At 38.1% G+C, this 19,848-nt stretch overlaps 1 protein-coding gene across 6 annotated transcripts in view; it reads right to left on the bottom strand.

Annotated features, from left to right (window-relative positions):
• The window catches only part of ANKS1B (ankyrin repeat and sterile alpha motif domain containing 1B), a 1,247,671-nt gene that overhangs the window by 708,032 nt on the left and 519,791 nt on the right, over positions 1–19,848 (bottom strand). For all 6 annotated transcript variants that reach the window (XM_062202004.1, XM_062202003.1, XM_062202008.1 and 3 more), the window contains exon 12: positions 3,512–3,692. In XM_062202004.1, the coding sequence (XP_062057988.1) occupies positions 3,512–3,692 (181 nt within the window). The remainder of the gene's footprint in view (positions 1–3,511; positions 3,693–19,848) is intronic.

The raw sequence follows: 19,848 nt of genomic DNA, 5'->3' as shown, positions 1-19,848 counted from the left end.
TTCAAATAGTGAAAGAAGAAAATAATATAATGATATATTAAAGAACTTATGCCATAATTTATAAAATACATTTACACAAGTACACTCATTTATTACTACAAATACCCAAACAATAGATATTATTTCCCTTTTACAAGGAACAAATTAAAGATCAGAAAACTTAAGTGATTTGATGAAAAATACCTAGCAAATCAGTGATTGAACTCACCTGAACTCATTCTCTTTCATAGACAGGGATACTCCAAAAAGTTAATAGAAAAAATGGAATTCAAAGACAAGATTACTTTGGTTGAAAAAGTTTTTAATGTATACATAGGCTTTTCATAAGGCCTGTTTTCCATGAGCTTTTTGAAGATCATTTTTATACATGGATTTAAATTTCTTTTGAACCAAAATAAGCTTACCTTTTAATTCCATTTTCCACAAAGTTTTTAAATAGATCATATGGTAGTGTCTTTACATGAAGGTTTTTAAACATAAAGTACAACAGATTATCTATGTGCAAGATAATGACATTCAACTTTTTCAAGTAGATAAATGCCTACCTTACAAGTTTTACTTTTAAAATTGAAAGCTTTAATATTTAATGTAAAGTAAGTCAGCACTATCCTTCCATATTATTATTAAGTATCAAGCTGTCCTAGAATTTTTGATGAAATACAGAAGTGAGATCTTACATTAGGAAATAACAGTAACGTGCTACTAGAAAACCTTTCAACTATTAAAAGGTGACATTTTGGTTCTGTCTAAAGGTCAAACATGAAAATATTCTGATAATTAAAATGTCTTCACACACTGTGGCTGGTGCCCCTGTAGTTCTGGCAGCAGCAGCATGTTTGCGTTCTCATCAGCTCCCTCTGGTGGTCAGCCTCAGGGAAGAGAGAACGCACCACGACTTTGGAACTAGACCTGTAATTTCTTTTGCTTTTAATTGAAAACAAAGAAAAAACAGAAATGATATTTTGACGTCTCTCAAAGAATTGTTGAAAAACACGTTTTAAAATAACATGGCTCTGGAACTAAAAGCAGAGGAAGGTCCCTAAAGGTAAGTATCAAAGTTTATGTCGTTCGTTCCATTTTCAGATTCTAAATGGTGGACTAGCCACTGAATTAGTAACTCAATACCAATTTGAGTAATAATTATATGCCCAGAACCCTTCTCTAGGTCCACATATCACTTCTCTTTAAAAATTAAATCCCATCTCTCCTCTCTTGTAAAATTGCATAAGATACGTTGCAGACATACAGAAAATGCTGGTGTTCAACACCAGGTTGGACTACAAGGAATTATATAATAGTATTACTACTTTCTAATAGTTACTCACATTTATTGAGCACTATGTGCCAGATACTATGCTCTTCACTCAAATTTAATTAATTGGGAGGAAGAGAGAGAGAGAGAGAGAGAGAGAATACTCCCATTCACTGGTTCACTCTCCAAACATCCACAAGGCCCAGCCAAAAGCCGGGAACTCAGTTCAAGTCTTCCATGTGTGTGGCAGGGACCCAGCTACCTGCAGGCCATCACCGGCTGCCTCTAGGGGTGGGTATTAGCAGAGAGATAGAATTGGTAGTGGAGCTAGGACTTGAACCCAGCCACTCTGATATGGGATGTAGGTACCTTCACCACCTGACCAAATGACTGCCCCTCACTTTATTTGTCTTACTACATTGCAGAGCATATTAATTTAATTAAACCATTGTTAATCTAATTCTATAGAAAATAAAACTAGCAAAAAGAGGAGGTCATGTCTCATAGCTAAGTGAGATATTAAGTCTCACAGTTAGCAATCAAACTTGGGCAGTCTGACTTCAGCAGAGACCCATCAATTGTAGCTCACATTCTGGAAAGAAGAGAAACTATAATAATTAAGTAAATAAATGGTAAATACAATTTTCTATATTAAGTAAAGCTATATGAAAAAAAGAATAGGCTGATTTGACAGAAGTAACTAGACCAACATAGAAAAATGGTTAAGAACGTGCACTTCACACCAGGTTTGAATACCAACTCTGTTTTTATGGGCAATTATTTAGTCACTTACCATCTTTGTGTCTATAGTTCCTTATCTATAAAAATAATACTATTTATATGACAGTTGTAAAGTTTTAATCAGTTGATAAATGCAAATTGCCTACAACAGTGATTCATTAATTGTGTTAAGTATTTGCTGCTGCTTCTTTTTGTGTCATTATTATAAGCATTATCATCCACTAAGGGCTTCTACTTGAGATAGGGTGCTCTGGGAAGGTTTCTATGAGAAAGTGCCCTTGAGCCAAAACCTAAATGGTACCCAGCCACATGACAATTAGAAGCCCCGGATTGCAGGCATAAAGAATCAAAGTACAAAAATCCCAGGGCCTGATGCCCAGAAAAGAAGGTTGATGAGAGCCAGGCTGGGCTTGCTAAAAACAAAGTTACTCGGGAATCAGGTTAACCTGGGCTTCATTGGCATTGGTAAGGGATTGGATTTTATTTTAAGCACAATGAGAGGTCATTGAAGGATTTAAGTATGGTAATACCACAGTTTTATTTACATCTTACAAGTAACACTCTGGCTGCCATGAAAGGTTGGATTAGAACGTCCATGGAACATCCATCTTACTACTCTCTTTTAACTATTTTCTAAGCTTTTTTCCTGTTTTAAAGCCTTAGCTTTCATCCCTCAGGAAAAATACTTTCTTTTGAAATGCTTGTATTAATGCTTTTACAAGTAGTCATATCAAAGGACGTAAATAAGTCCTGCATATACTACTATATCCTCATATACACACACTCATTTTGAACAGATTACATGGAATACATATACTGACCTTACTTTATGATCCTAAAATTCATATTAATCATATCTACTGGGTTTTAAAAAGTGATTGCAGTTTACTTACTGTAAATCAGAAAGAGGGGAGATTATTTAGGTCTCAATTCTCCTATTTCTGTCCCTTGGCCTTACCAGTTATTAGCCCTTTGTCTCCCAAAGAAAGGAAGCAGGGGCAATCCCACTGGATGGAACCAGGGGTACCTTATTGGCATGTGGTTCTTTCCCTTCATCTTGCTCTTATCCCTAGTCTTATCCTCTCCAAGTTTGCCTTGGATTAAGCAGATTTCAAGACCACCCATCCACACAGTCCAGCTTAGTCTTAGCTTAGACATCCTTGATATGAGTTCTCTAGCCTGAAAGCAGTTGCTAACAAAAGAGCGTGCTGAGCTGACATCACTGTTTGGAGAGGGGTAAACAGCAGTGGAAACAGAGCATTTCTGGGCCTCTGCTATTTGACTATCATAATGATGTTAAGTCATTGTCTTTAATATCTGACTCCCAAAAGTTCATTATGTATTTCAAAAGAATATTATATCTACACTCTGACAAAAATCTGAAGCCCTGCATTCCCATGCATGTAGATGAGCTAAAAGCAATACATTTTGCACAAAGATAAATTTTAATTCCTCTAAAGCATAAAGGCTTAAGTCTTAAAAGTTAAAAAATATGGCTGCATAAAGTGACTGCTTTACCTGCATGGTCAGTTCCCTCATTCTTGACTTCCGTGGTTTCCACAGAAGAGGTGGGTGGACTGACAGGAGGGCTGGAAGTAAAGCTTGTACACCCTGCAGATGTGTTGATTTCAAAATATTCTTGGTTGTGATTCATTCGATGAAAATCCAGAGAAGATACAATGGATGTTCGTTGTTTAGGCTAAAATAAATGAATGGCACAAAGTATTAATATGATCATATTTATCTTCAGCACAATCTCCCCATCGATCTAATCTAAGTGACATTTTTTTCAGTTAAAGTAAGTTTCATACCTATAACACAATTTCATTTTACAAAAAGGTAGTAAGTAACCACTTGATGAATAAAGATGATTTAATGACAAACCATTGTGGCATAGATGATATAATAATTTAAGCTTTTGATTTCCCCAGCAGATTGTAAAAATACAGTACACAGAATTTCTCTTACTGATCCATTTTGAAAGTTGCAATTTTAACACACTGTTCATTCAACTAACATTTTATTAAGCATCTGGCATTTGCCAGACCCTGAGGATATAGAATCTAATAATAAAAGGTCCCCTATAACATTGAAGCATAATTAAGGCGGTTCCCTCTTGTGACTCTTTATAGAGTCCAAGGAGTTGGTGGCATTAGATATTGTCCCCAAATACCATATGCAGGAATTTAATCATCAGAATTCAGCAAAGTTATGTAGAACATTTTCTTGGATCTAAGACACTACTTGGTATTTGTAATGAATTTTGATTTTCTTTTTAAAATTAATCCCCAAGTAGCAAGAAAAGTCAACTTAAACATAAAATATAAAATTACAGAGTAATAGCAGATATCACCAATATCCTTTGTTAGCAGTGGGTTATTCCCTATGGATGTTTTCTGGGCTTTTTCCCTAGACTTTTAATTTTATTCACTTTTTTCCCCTACCTGGCAGAACTTCTACCACCAGCTTTCAGAAAAAGTGCAATCTTTTTTACTCTAGGGTATGTATACAGTCCTCAAGAATCAATCCAAATTTTATTTTTTATTCTTATTTATGTTACTGAAATACTGATGATCTCTTATAATTCACAAGATTAAATGTAGTCTTCACAATAAAGTTTATTGTACTTTACATTTCCCAAAGCTTTCACTTCCCTCAAATATTTGTTAATCACTATACTCTATTTTCCTGCAAAATTCACAAATATCCTATATCTCAAACTCATCATGTTTTTTTTTCCAAGTAGATATCATTTAGTCTATGATCTAAAATAGACATAGGGAAAACATTTGCATTTTACAGTTTTAAAAAGATAAAGTATATAAATTATTGAAATATGCTCTGCTCTTCTACCACTGTAATATTTGTATGAAAGAGGCTGAGAGTCATAAATAATATTATGCAATAAAGTGCAAGTCATTTATTATTATGACACATTAACTTATTAATAGAATTCAAATTAGTACCCACACAAGACTCAGTTGTTTTTGAAGTATAAAAGATCAGGGCTTAGTGTAAGGCTAGGTTTCTTGTGAAATGTCTGTCCTTGGAGCTACTGAATCTCAATTTCACATTCCATGTCCTTTCCACTAGACTTTATAACAGTAATTAAAATGGCACAAGCTATGACACTGGTCCCATTGGAAACACAGGTGTGTCCACTGTTATAGGTTTTGTTTTATTGCTCTGTATTGTGAATTTGTTTCACTTTATGTATGGACAATGAATTAAATTTCTATAATGTTCCCTCCCATAAGTTTTATAAAGGTCAAGCCAACTCATGTATATGATCCCTTTACTTCTAAGTGTTTCTAAATATATGTTTCTGAATCCTATCCATGCATAATTCTATTGCATTAAAAACACAATTTGTTATGCAATCATGAAAACAAGTCTATTTTTGGTGAATTAATTAATTTCACAAATATTTGCTGAATGATACTAAGATGCAGATACCACAGTAAGCATGGTGATGGGAATAAAATATAAGACAGGTGACTATAGACTTGAGGTGGGAGGAGGGATGGTGTTTAAGGGAAGAGACAAGTAATACACTGGTTATGCTTCAGTGTAAAAATAAGAGCTACTGGAGCTGGCGCTGTGGCGTAGTGGGTAAAGCCACAGCCTGCAGTGCTGGCATCCCACATGGGCACTGGTTCGAGTCCCAGCTGCTCTGCTTCCAATCCAGCTCTCTGGTATGGCCTGGGAAAGCAGTAAAAGATGGTCCAAGTCCTTGGGCTCCTGCACCTGTGTGGGAGACCTGTGTGAAGCTCCTGGCTCCTGGCTCCTGGCTTTGGATGGGCGCTGCTCCGGCCATTGCAGCCATCTGGGGTGTGAACCAGCAAATAGAAGACCTCTCTCTCTCTCCCTCTGCCTCTGCCTCTTTGTAACTCTGCCTTTCAAATAAATAAAAATAAATCTTAAAATAAAAAGAAATAAGAAATATGCAGCAGCATACAATATAAGGGAGACAAAATATAAGGCAAGCTTCTGCGTAACAGAGATCAGAAAAGGTTTTGATGAATTTTTGTTAAGCAGAGGTGGTAGGCAGATGGAAGAAAATGGTGAGAAGGAGTTCAAAATGGCAAGTAGTTTGGTATGGCTGTAGTATAGTGTATGTGAAGGAAGTGGGGGGCTCACAAGATGAGATGCTGGAAGTTGGAGAGCTGTGTTAAGGAGTTTGGTTATTAACCTGCGTATTTTAATGAACTACTGAATGATTCCAAGCAAGAGAACCTCATAACTACGTTTCAGTTTTAATAAAATCACTTCCATTGTTTAAAGAATGAATTGGCCATGGTGGGACTAAAGGAAGGGAGGTTACTTAAATTATGTCCAGCCAAGGCATAGTATGATCTTGAAGTATAGTAGCAGCGATGGAGTTGGGGACAGCAGATGTTCTTAGGAGATGCTAAGGCAGTTAAGTCTTTAGTACTTGACGTCTGATTGGTTGTGAAGGCTGATTTTAAGAGAGAAGTCTAGGTCACACACAGATTTCTCATTTGGATGAATGCCAGATGGTACTTTTTTTTTTATGTGTGGGAAATGGAAATTTATGCCACTATACTGGAATTATATAAGATGTATGACTGTATGCTATAGAGACTCAGTCTAGACTGCTCAGAACACATTTATTCAAGTATACATGATAAATTCCTTTCTTTACTCAGAGTGCTATGACTTCACTGTAGTATGGCTTCAAAGAAATATCTGGAACAGGGCAGGCAGGCTAATGGAAATTCCAAGGGAATTGTCGCCCCTGAGGAGCGACAAATCACCTGTTCTCATTCCTGTTTCTTTCTTCAGAATGGTCTGTTGGTTATTACCTGCCAGCATAAGAAACATTGAAGAGGAAGTCATTGCCTAAAACTCACTGAGCAGCTGAGATGATGGAAAATAGAAGCATTATATATTAGTAATGAGTCAGCACACTACAGTTCATAGGCCAAATCCAGGCTTCTATTTCTATAAAGTCTGTGAGCTAAGGATGTTTTCCACAGTTATGTGTCTGTATACATTTTTATATATTTATTTATTTGAAACAGAGAAGGTGAAAAAGATAGATTTCCCATCTCCTGGTTCACTCACCAAATGCCCAAATGGCTAGGGCTGGGTCAGGCTGAGGCTGGAATCTAGGAACTCAATGCATGTCTCCCAAATGGGTGGAAGGGGCCAATCACTTGAGCTGTTACTTGTTGCCTTGCCTTGCAGGGTATGAACTAGCAGAAAACTGGAATCAGGAGAAGAGCCAGAACTTAAACCCAAGCACTCTGATATGGGATGCAGGGGTTCCCAACCTGCAATCTTAACTACTAGGCCAATCACCTGCTCCCCACATTTTTAATGTTTGAAAAAAATCATAGGAAGAATAATATTAGTAATTCATGAAAACTGTATGAAACTCAAATTTCATAGCTGATAAATAAAAAAATATTTATTGGGAATAGCCATGTATTCATTCATTTATTTTGTCTATGGCTATTTTCGTGCTACAATAGCAGACTTCGATAGTTGCAACAGAGATTTATAAATTAAGAAGATGAAAATATTTTACTTTCTGGTTCTTTATGGAAAGTTTGTGACTCCTACTATAGTGGTTAGGGAATATCTGTGAGGAGCTAAAACTGAACAGTTCAGGAATGACTGTGAAGGAGGTAGGGTTATCTACATAGAGTTGTTGGAATCAGTGCAACATGAAAAGGTGGGACCCTTTATTACAGTTTTTTTTTTTCATTTTTTCCATGGGTCTGTTTCTAACTACACATAATATTTTGAACCTGCTGCTTAATATCTTGCTCCCTAACATATGGGGTACTCACAGAGTGAGGGTACACTCTTACAGGTCCACAGTGGCTCTACCCTGCAACTTGGCACATACACCATTCTCACGGTCTCACTGCTCTGCTAGCAGTTGCTGGGTGGGCCAGGTGCTCCAGAGATAGGTGAGCAGAGAGCCAGCAATAACACCTCATAAGGTGGGGATATGGTGGGAGGTAGGATTACAAATGTTCTAGGACTCTAAGCCCCAACACATGATTCATTATCCCACAGACTTCATTTAAAAATGCAAATTCAGAGATAAAACCATTATGGATTTTATATGGCTATCAAAGAGCATTAAACCCCAAGTGTGGGGACATTCTGAGCACTGGGTCCAGCTAGACTGCTCTAGTCTTACACTTATGAAACCATCTTATCTTAAATAGGGATTGTTAAATCCACTAATGTGTGAAGTTACTGGTGTCACATATGGGATGGCATGCCTTGCCAACACATATTCTGAATTATCTTCATCAAACAGAACATATTATCATGAGAACATTTTCATGTTGAGGTAAAGATTGAAGTGAAATATGTTCTGATGCAACAGTAGGAATTTCATGGCATTACTGCAGCTCATACATAAATGATCCATATGAGAATAAAATGAGAACATATAATTCCTCACGAGGATGAGACTTAGGTAATGTGACATTTTCTTCTAAATTTTCTTTAAGTTTCAAATATTCACTTTCATGTTTCCTCCTCTGTTATTCTCAAATTATTTAAACTAATGAACATTTAAAATATCCATTTACTTGGATTTAAGTGGATTCTAAATCATGTGAATTAACTTAATTTAGTTATGAAGGGACTTCTTCAACCTCCTAATAAAATGTCAAATAGTACTAAAGGAGACACACTGGTGTCAGTAGAAAGAAAAAGTGGGTCCAGCAAAAAGTCAATGATGATATTAAATTACCCAAGCAAACCCAGGGTCACAATGAGTTTGCAGAGAAGACTGTTAAATATCAGAAAATTAGTTGGTGACATCAGTAGAAACATGTGAAACATGTGAAGATGACAGATTTTCTAGACATTGTCCCATGAATAAACTATATTCATAGGAAACACTATCCTATCAAGTCATTTGGAGTAAAATTAGGTACTAAAAACCGGAGTTAATGGGGTACTAACCTGGGATATTTTGTGTGTATGATATATGGTAATAATGCTTAATTCTAAATATTTTAAAATATTTTAAATATTCTATTTTTCCCAATAAAAGATAGACTATCATCCTCAAGTCATTATTACTCCCCAAATTTGAAATGTAACCTTTGTTATATAGATTGTTTTTATATTTTTGGGCTCTATTATGTTCCCACTAATCTACTTGTGTGTTTCTGTGCTAATATCACACTCTACTAAGAACTGATGTAGCTTCTCCTACTTCTAAGCTTTCTAGTAAGTGGATAATACAGCTCTACAGTTCTTCTTGATTTATGTTCTGGGAGTACTACATTGTTTAGTATAGCACTTCCATTAGTTTGTTTAGAAAATACATACTGACCATCAGCTACATGTCAGGCACTATCTTAGGCTTTGGGGATATACCATTTAATCAATAAGACAAGGCACTAAACCTTTAGACATTTCATTATAATGTCTGATGTAATCTTGTTTTGAACTTTTCAAAACTTTGCTTCCCTCACGTATTCCATTCCTAAAACATGAGTTAAAACATGAGGGAATTTCAAGAAGTTCATGGAAAATGAAAGATAAGTTTACTTTGGTGCAAACAAAAATTGAAACCCATGCATACAGGGTTCTCCAAAAAGTTCACAGAGATGCATATTATGAGAAGACTATGCAAGGATTTCAACTTTTTGTACCAAAATAAACATCTCGTATTTCCATTTTCCTATAAACTTTTTGAAGTACCCTCACAGTCTGTTTTTAATTTTATGAGTACAATGATCTCTCAAATATTTCCAAGGTGACTAATCAGAAACTCTTTTTGGCATTAATTCTGTTTTCTAAGAGTTGTTCATTGAACCCTATTTCTTTATTTTTGGTTGTTAATCTTCACCAAATATTTGATGTTCTTGCGAACCATTTTTCTGGATGCGGCACCATCTCTCTCTCCTGCCTCCACTCTGACACCAGTGGTTTCAGCAGACTCTTCACCTTATTCAGTTATTACTACCCATGGGTAAACCACAAAGTCAAGGGCTCCTGGGGTCAGTGCTGTGGCACAGTAGGTTAATCCTCTGCCTACAGTGCCAGCATCCCATATGGGCACTGGTTCTAGTCCTGGCTGCTCCTCTTCCAATCCAGCTCCCTGATGAAGGCCTGGGAAAGCAGAAGATGGCCCTAGTGCTTGGGCCCCTGCACCCACATGGGAGACCTGGAGGAGGCTCCTGGGTCCTGGCTTTGGATTGGCCCAGTTCTGGCTGTTGTGGGCATTTGGGGAGTGAACCAGCTCATGGAAGACCTCTCTGTCTCTCCCTCTCACTGTCTGTAACTCTACCTGTCAAATACATAAATAAAAATCTTTGAAAAAAAAAAGTCAAGTGCCCCTTATCTAAACACTGAGGTTTGTGAGTTGCCCTGACTACTATCTGCTGCCTCTGGTAATCGTGCCTTGTTGCTTAAGCTTGTGATTTTTTCATAGAGCTCTAATGTGATTGTCAAGTCTGGCCACTGTTCCAGTAATATCCTGTCTTCTCTATCAGTGTTTGTGGATTTCTTCCTTTGGTTTTGTCTAAACCCAACATTTTCCCTTTCCCTTTCAGAACTTCTCAAATGCCTCTTATGGCAGCACTCCTTATTTTTCATTTCTACTATGAATTTGTTCTTGATTTTATGCTTATTTTGTCATTTTAATAGCATATATAGGGGAAGAAAATGTAAATAATTGGAATCTATTCAATGTTATGAAAATATTTTCATACGTCTATGACTTGATTACTTTACAAATAATGCATAGAATGTATCTGATGAAGTTCAGACAGTGCAAAGTTATTGCTACCTTTTTGAGATCTACAAATTAATAACAATGTATATTTTCTTACTTTTAGTAAAAGGAGACAAATTCTAAGTGGGGTAATTTTTTTTGTCATGAATTTGATGTTAATATGATCAAGAATTGTTCTAAATATGTAGAACTCTATCTTCAGGTATACAAAATAGCATTCTTCCACTCTCTAGATTATGGCCAAACAGAAAATAAAATGTATGACCATCATGAGGGAATAAAGTAGATGTGACTGAATACTTAGTACTTAAAAAGGAATAGACATTTTTCTAGGCCCCCGAGATTTGTTATCTCATTTAAGCCTCTATTTTTTTTTTTTTAGATTTTATTTATTTATTTGAGAGGTAAAGTTACAGACAGTGAGAGGAAGAGGAGACAGAGAGAAAGATCTTCCTTCTGCTGATTCACTCCCCAAATGGCTGCAATGGCCAGATCTGCACTGATCTGAAGCCCAGGAGCCAGGAGCTTCTTCTGGGTCTCCCACATGGATACAGGGGCCCAAGCACTTGGGCCAGATTCCACTGCTTTCCCAGGCCATAGCAGAGAGCTGGATTGGAAGAGGAGCAGCCGAGACTAAAACCAGCACCCACTGTACCACAGCACTGGCTCTAAGCCACTAGTATTGATATTATAAATAGTTATTATTATTCTTTAAATTTTAGACTTCAAATTCAGAGTTAGCAAGTAGGAGAGCTGAAATTGGTTGCGTTTCCACCTCCCCCCCACTCAACATCATATTTAAAACAAAAAAAGTAAGTACAAAATTACAAGTAGAGCCAAGAGCCTGACAGCTTTTCAATTTCTCATCTTTATATTAATGAGCAATTTCCCCACTCTTCTATTGCTTTTTTAAAAATAATGCATATCCATTTTTATTTATTTATTTATTTACATTATTTGAAATGAAGAACTGAAGGAGAGAGAGAGGCAGATAGAGACAGAGGGAGGGAGGGGGAGTCAGAGAGAGAGAAAGAGAAAGAGGGGGAAGGATGTAGGGAGGGAGATAGAGATATAGGTAGGTAGGTAGGTAGATGGATGGATAGAAAGAAAAGAAAAAGAAAAAGAAAAAGAAAAAGAAAAAGAAAGAAAGAAAGAAAGAAAGAAAGAAAGAAAGAAAGAAAGAAAGAAAGATAGATAGATAGATATTAGGATTTTCCATCTAAAAGTTTACTTCCAAAATGGCCACAATAGCTGGGCTGGGCCAGGCTGAAACCAGGAGCCAAGAACTCTACCCATAACTCTCATCTGGGTGACAGGGACTCACATTTCAGCCATCACTTGCCTCTCAGGTACATTAACAAAAAGCTGAACAGGAAGTTGAGGCAGTACCAGGACTCCATTACAGGCATTCCAATATGGGATGAGACATCCCAGGCTATGACTCACTACAATGCCCACCCCTATTTTTTTTAAAAAAAATATGCATTATTTAAAAGGGTGTAGAAAGAAAATATAAGTAGATGGAAAATGAGAATAGAATTTAATTCTGCTACATATTAAACACAGCCATTACATGTTTTATTATAGAAAAGGAAAAAAAACTTTAAAATATATTTTCAGCTTTAATCTCTTAGGTTCATTTCATTTTTATATAAAGATATTTGGCTGTGATTTAACATATATACTTATTTTCTTTTAAAAGAGACAGATTATAAATCTGCTAGTGTACTCCTTGTATTTAACATATAAGCATGCATACAAATTTTTTAAATGGAAAAATTTGTAATATGCTTCTTCAACTGAGTTAGTTTCTTCATACAAATTACTTTCTTCAAACAAGTTACTCAGAGCTGTGCTGGAATGACTGCATACAGGCATGAGAGCATAATAGTTTCAGTTTTTATGCTAGTTTATTCAATAAAAATGACTCTGGTCTCAATGTAGATATTGAAGAACTGAACAGCATTTTGACCTCCAAACCACAGAGTTTGTCCTTATGCAAGCTTCTTTTCAGCATTAAGATTGTCATGACTATCTTGCAAAACTTATTTTTTGAATTAGGTACTTCAAATATTTATACATTAATATTTCATAGATGCTCTTGGCAAACTCAAATGTGTCCAAAATTAAAAATAAGAACAACTTAATTTCCTATATATAGGAACTTTTTGAAAAAATAATTTAAAATGATTTGCTTCATTTTAAGAACAGCAGGAAGTAATTATGCAATGGATTATAGAAGATATGTTCTGAGCAGCCAAAATAGGAAGCACGTGTCACTGTGTGTGGGTGCAAGACATAAATTTTTACAAAAAAAAGGTGAACGTTGCTTTAAAAAATAGTTTACTAACTAAATTTTTATTATATATCTTTAAAACTTTATTTACTTATTTGAAAGGCAGAGTTGCAGAGAGAGAAGGAGAGACAGAGACATCTTCTTTTTGCTGGTATATCCCCCAGATGGCTCCAACAGCCAGCATGGGGTCAGGCTGAAGATAGGAACCAGTAGCTACATCCGGGTATCATCTTGGGCCATCCTCTGCTGCTTTTCCCAGGCCATTAGCAGGGAGTTGGATCAGAAATGAAACAGCTGGGACACGAACCAGTGCCCATATGGAATGCTGGCATCGCAGGTACTAGCTTTACCTGTAACACCATGATGCCCTGGGTTTTTATTTTCAATAGCTGTAAATTCACATGCAGTTGAAATAAATAACACAGAGAGAGCTTGTGTTTCCTTCTAGTTTTTCCCAGTGGTAACATCTCACAAACAACCCTACAGTGCAACGTCACAGCCATGATCAAATCCATTGCCACAAGGATCCCTCTTGTAGTCCTTTATAGCCACACTTACTGCTCTCCTGCCCCCACCTCCTCCTTAACTTCTGGAAACCACTAATCTGGTCTCTTTTTCTAGAATTTTGTCATGCCAAGAGTGTTACATAAACAGAATCATACAATATGTAGCCTTATAGGATAGGCTTTTCTCGCTCAGCATAATTTTATGGAGATTCACCCACGTTGTTACATATATCAACAGCTTGCTCCTTTTAAAAATATTTATTTATTTACTTTCATTTTATTTGAAATGCAGGGGGTGGGAAGGAGGTGGGGGGAGAGAGAGAGAATGAGAATGAGAATGAGAATAAGTTGGTTTACTTCCCCAAAAGCCTGTAACGGTCAGATGGGGCTAAGGCCAAAGACAGGAACCTGGAACTTAATCCAGGTCTCCACATGGGTAGCAGGGACCCAAGTACTTAAGCCATCATCTGTTGCCTCCCAGGATGTGAATAAATAGGAAGCTGGAAGTTAAAGTGGAGCTGGTACTCAAACACAGGCACTATGATAGAGATGCAGGAATCTTAACCACTGTGCTAAAGAGCTGTCCCTGTCTGCTCTTTTTTTTGATGGCTGAGTAGTTTTCAATGATACAGATGTTGAAGGGCATCTGGGAGGATTTCAGTTATTATGAATAATTTTGCCATAAATATTTGTGTACAGGTTCTTAGGTGAACATGTTTTCATTTATCTGGGATAAATTATCTGGGATAAATTATAAATCTGAGGAGACAGGGTAGTTATTTTATTTATTTATTTATTTATTTTTTGACAGGCAGAGTGAACAGTGAGAGAGAGAGACAGAGAGAAAGGTCTTCCTTTGCCGTTGGTTCACCCTCCAATGGCCGCTGTGGCCGGCGCACCGCGCTGATCTGAAGCCAGGAGCCAGGTGCTTCTCCTGGTCTCCCATGGGGTGCAGGGCCCAAGCACTTGGGCCATCCTCCTCTCACTCCCTGGCCACAGCAGAGAGCTGGCCTGGAAGAGGGGCAACTGGGACAGGATCTGGCACCCTGACCGGGACTAGAACCCGGTGTGCCGGCGCCACAGGTGGAGGATTAGCCTATTGAGCCGCGGTGCCGGCCTAAGGTAGTTAAATGTTTTAAGAAACTTCCAAACTGTTTTCTATAATCATTGTGCCATTTTATGTTTTCTACCAGCATCGTACGAGTTTTCTCTGCATCAATTAACATAATTGTGTAGATTTCCCTTATTAATTTTTTAATATTGAAGCATTCTAACATCCCTGGAATAAAACTCATTTGACAATAGTACTAATTCCATTTATGTATTGCTAATATTTTGTTAAAGATTTGTTTCAATTCTACATTCACGAGGGATGTTGATCTATAATGTGCATGTATGTGTATATGCATGTATGTGTGAGCACATATACCATCTGTTTTTTTTTTTTTTTTTTTTTGACAGGCAGAGTTAGACAATGAGAGAGAGAGACAGAGAGAAAGGTTTTTCAGGCCGGCGCCGTAACTCAACAGGCTAATCCTCCGCCTAGCGGCGCCGGCACACCGGGTTCTAGTCCCGGTCGGGGCACCGGATTCTGTCCCGGTTGCCCCTCTTCCAGGCCAGCTCTCTGCTATGGCCCAGGAGTGCAGTGGAGGATGGCCCAAGTGCTTGGGTCCTGCACCCCATGGGAGACCAGGAGAAGCACCTGGCTCCTGCCATCAGATCAGCACGGTGCGCCGGCTGCAGCGCGCCAGCCGCAGCGTCCATTGGAGGGTTAACCAACGGCAAAGGAAGACCTTTCTCTCTGTCTCTCTCTCTCACTGTCCACTCCGCCTGTCAAAAAAATAAAAAAAAATAATAAAAAATAAAAAAAGAAAGGTTTTCCTTTTTTCCATTGGTTCACCCCACAAATGGCTGCTGTGGCCGGTGCACTGAGCCGATCCGAAGCCAGGAGCCAGGTGCTTCCTCCTTGTCTCCCATGCAGGTGCAGGACCCAAGGACTAGAGCCATCCTCCACTGCTTTCCCAGGCCACAGCAGAGAGCTGGACTGGAAGAGGAGCAACTGGGACCAAATCTGGCACCCCAACTGGGACTAGAACCTGGGGTGCCGGCACCGCAGGCGGAGGATTAGCCAATTGAGTCACGGCGCTGGCCAGTGTACCATCTGTTTTGAAATCAAGGGATACTAGCTTCATAACACAGACTAGGGAAATACAAGGGATTTAAAAAAGTTCATGGGAAATTCATATTAGCTCTTAAATTCCATTGTCCTCTTCTGTTTTTAGAGAATGACTGTTCAGAATTCATGTTAATTCTTCTTTAAGTGCTTGTTATAATTTTCTGGCAAAGCTATGGGGGGTTTGGGGATCCCTTTTTTAAAACGTTTTTAGATTATGAATTCAGTTCCCTTAATAGTTGTATGACTATTCACATTACCTGTTTCATTCAAAATTGGGTGAACTGTGTTATTTTAAGAACTGCTCCATTTAAGCTAAGTTGTCAAATTTATAGGTATAGAGTGCTTTGTAAAATTCCTTTATTATCTTTTGATGTCTGCAGAGTTTGTAGTGATATCCCATTTTTATTTTTATTTTTATTTTTATTTGACAGAGTTAGACAGTGAGAGAGAGAGAGAGAAAGGTCTTCCTTCCGTTGGTTCACCCCCAAATGGCGGCTATGGTCCGAGCTACGCTGATTCGAAGCCAGGAGCCAGGTGCTTCCTCCTGGTCTCCCACTTGGGTGCAGGTGCTCAAGCACTTGGGCCATCTTCCACTGCCCTCCCTCCCGGGCCACAGCAGAGAGCTGGACTGGAAGAGGAGCAACCTGGACTAGAACCCGGTACCCATATGAGATGCCGGTGCCGCAGGCAGAGGATTAACCAAGTGAGCCACGGTGCCGGCCTCGTAATATCCCTTGTTTCAGCCGGCGCCACAGCTCAATAGGCTAATCCTCCATCTGCAGTGCCGGCAACCCATATGGGTACCGGGTTCTAGTCCCGGTTGCTCTTCTTCCAGTCCAGCTCTCTACTATGGCGCAGGAAGGCAGTGGAGGATGGCCCAAGTGCTTGGGCCCTGCACCCCATGAGAGACCAGGAGAAGCACCTGGCTCCTTTGCTTTGGATCAGCATGGTGCACTGGCCGCATCGTGCCAGCCACAGCGGGGGTGAACCAGTGGAAAAGGAAGACCTTTCTCTCTCTCTGTCTTTCTCTCACTGTCCACTCTGCCTGTAAAAAACAAAACAAAACAAAACAAAACTTGTTTTATTCATGTAGATAATTTGTGTCATTCTTCTCTGTCCATTTAAGAAAAATAAACAGAAAGTAATTACAGAATAATTTACAGAAGATTTATTCTCAACAGCCAAAATAGAAACTGTGCATCAGTGTGTATGTGTGTGAAAGAAAATTTTTACAAATTAAAGTATGCATTCCATTTTAATCTATCAAAAGGCATTCTGCTGTCTAATTCTTAATGTAAATCATTTCTTTATTAACAGTGGTTGAACAGGCATTTTGCAAAAGAGGAAATTCAAATGGCAACAGACACATGAAAAAATGTTCAGGATCACTAGCCAGCCAGTCAGGTAAACGCAAATCAAAACCACCATGAGGTTTCACCTCACCCCAGTTAGAATGGCTCTCATACAGAAATCAACAAACAATAAATGGTGGTGAGGATGTGGCACTGGTGGTAGGAATGTAAACAGGAGCAGCAATTGTGGAAGACAGTATGGAGAAACCTAAGAAATCGGATATAGATCTATTATATGACCCAGCCATCCCACTCCTGGGAATTTATACAAAGGAAATGAAATCAGCACATAAAAGGGTTATCTGTACCCCACATTTATTGCAGCTCAGTTCACAATAGCTAGGGTATGGAATCAACCCAAATGTCCACCAACTGAAGACTGGATAAAGAAACATATACACTATGGAATATTTCTCAGAGGTTAAAAAAAGAAATAAATCCTGTATTTTGCAGCAAAATGGATGCAAGTGGAAACCATTATACTTAGTGAAATAAGCGAGTCCCCAAAAGACAAATACCATGTTTCCCCTGATCTGTGGTAACTAGAAGAGTACCTAAAATGTAATGTATAGGAGTGAATTGACATTTTAAGATTCAATGACTGTTTATAGTTCTTGACTCTACTGTTGAGGAACAGTGTTTGTTTGTTTGTTTGTTTGTTTGTTTTTTCCCTAATACTATTTGTTGAACTCTTTACTTAGTGTAGGGTTAATCTTATGAGTAAAAAGTGAACTGCAAATAGATCTTTGTAAAAATTAAGTCAGAATAGGAGGAAGAGGAGGAAGAAAATTGAGAGCATGGGCAGGAGGGAGGGTTGGGTGGGAAGAATCACTATGTTCCAAATCTGTATAGATGAAATTTGTATACTTTAAGTAAAATTTAGAAAATAAAAAAGTGTTCACTTAAATACATGCTGTGTCAGATATCCTAAATAATCCTTTTATATAAATACCACAACTCCACAAAAAGTATTATTACCACATTTTGTAGATGGGAAAACTGAAACCTCATAAAGGAAGTTTCAAAAGCTTTCAGACAACTTTAGAATCCAACTCTCTCAACAGTTGAGTGTCGTGAATATACTCTGCATTGCACCATGCCACATCTTCGCTAAATTCATCCAAATTCTCTTTGCTTCTAATGCCTTTGTTCTAAATAGAGTCCAAAAAGAGGACTGAAAGGCAGCTGGAGCAAGAATTAGACGATGAAGAATGAGGAGTTTGGAACACAGTTCCAGGCAAACCCTGGAATGTTCTGAAAGAGTATGATGCTTTGGAGGAAACAAGTCTAGAGTTGGGATACAGAGGAGAGGAGAGAGACCCAGTGTAGGTCTAGAAACAGGAGCCCAATCATAAAGCCTGATGACTTTATTTTTGATCAAACAGTAGTAATCAAACCTATGTTTAGTGAAGTTTTAAAGTTAGAGAGTGAAAGCACAGGTTTTGAAAAAATTGGATATCACCTTGAGAAACAATCTGAGTTTTATACTTTCTATCATATTGAGTATTTTTTTTCCTCCTGTACAGATAGCAGAAGCATATTTGAAGAAATACACAAATTCCATTAATAAAATTTTACATCATTCGCTTTATATATAACTTCAAAAAGTTCATGGAAAATGTGTATTATTATTATTAGAGAGTCAAAGAGAGAAAGGAGAAGAGAGTAAGAGAGAGAGAGAGAGAATTATGACCTACCACCCACTGCTTCACTCCCAAGTGCCCACAACAGTTGGGGCTGGGCAGGGATAGCCTGAGGATTAGGCTGGCACAAGAACGCCATCCAGGCCTCCCACATGGGTGACAGGAAAATGAGCCATCACCACTGCTTCCCAGCATCTGCATTAGGAGAAACCTGGTGCTAGAAACTGGAGCTAGAAACTAAACCCAGGTATCCTGATGCTGGATGCAGACATCTGAACCACTAGGCTAAACACCTGCCTCCTGATATCTTTTAACTAATTTGTAAGTTAATATGTGGAAGCCCCCTCATATACATACACAGGCATGTATACATATTATCATATAATTAAATCATATTTCAAAAAATCATTTATATTTTTAATATTCTGTCTTGTATTCAAACATGAACATTTTTATCCAATTATCTGATTTGTGGCAGCTAATATATAGAGTACAAAAAAGTAATGTATATAGTAGAATTGACAGAGATTTGATTATTGTTTATAGCCCTTATCTATACTCCTGAGGAACAGTGTTTTTCTATTGACTACTTTTCAAATTCTTTATTTAGTAAAGGATTAAGATTGTGATTATAAAGTAAATTGGGTGGCTGGCACTGTGGCGTAGTGGGTAAAGCCACTGTCTGCAGTGACGGCATCCCATATGGGCACCGGTTTGAGACCTGGCTGCTCCACTTCTGACCCAGCTCTCTGCTATGACATGAGAAAGCAGTAGGAGATGGCCCAAATCCTTGGGTTCCTGCACCTACATGGGAGACCTGGAAGAAGCTCCTGGGTCCTGGATTTGGATCAGCCCAGCTCTGGCCATTGCAGCCATTCAGGGAGTGAACCAGCAGATAGAAGATGATGCGCACACGCTCTCTCACTCTCTCTCTGCCTTTTCCTCTCTGTAACTCTGCTTTTTGAGTAAGTAAATAAATGTTTTTGAGAAAAAGTAAATTGAAAGTATATTGTCACAAAAATTAGAAGAAAAAAAAAGGACTGATGTGGAGCATGAGAGCTACAGAGGAAGGTAAGGAGAGTGGAAAGTAGCATTATCTTCCTAGAACTATGTATATGAAATACATGAAATCTGTTGTCTCT

The sequence above is a fragment of the Lepus europaeus genome, chromosome 10 (assembly GCF_033115175.1).
Source record: "Lepus europaeus isolate LE1 chromosome 10, mLepTim1.pri, whole genome shotgun sequence".
Taxonomy (NCBI): Eukaryota; Metazoa; Chordata; class Mammalia; order Lagomorpha; family Leporidae; genus Lepus; species Lepus europaeus.
The sequence above is the reverse complement of the archived record's forward strand: the minus strand, read 5'-3'. Positions and strand labels throughout refer to the sequence as shown.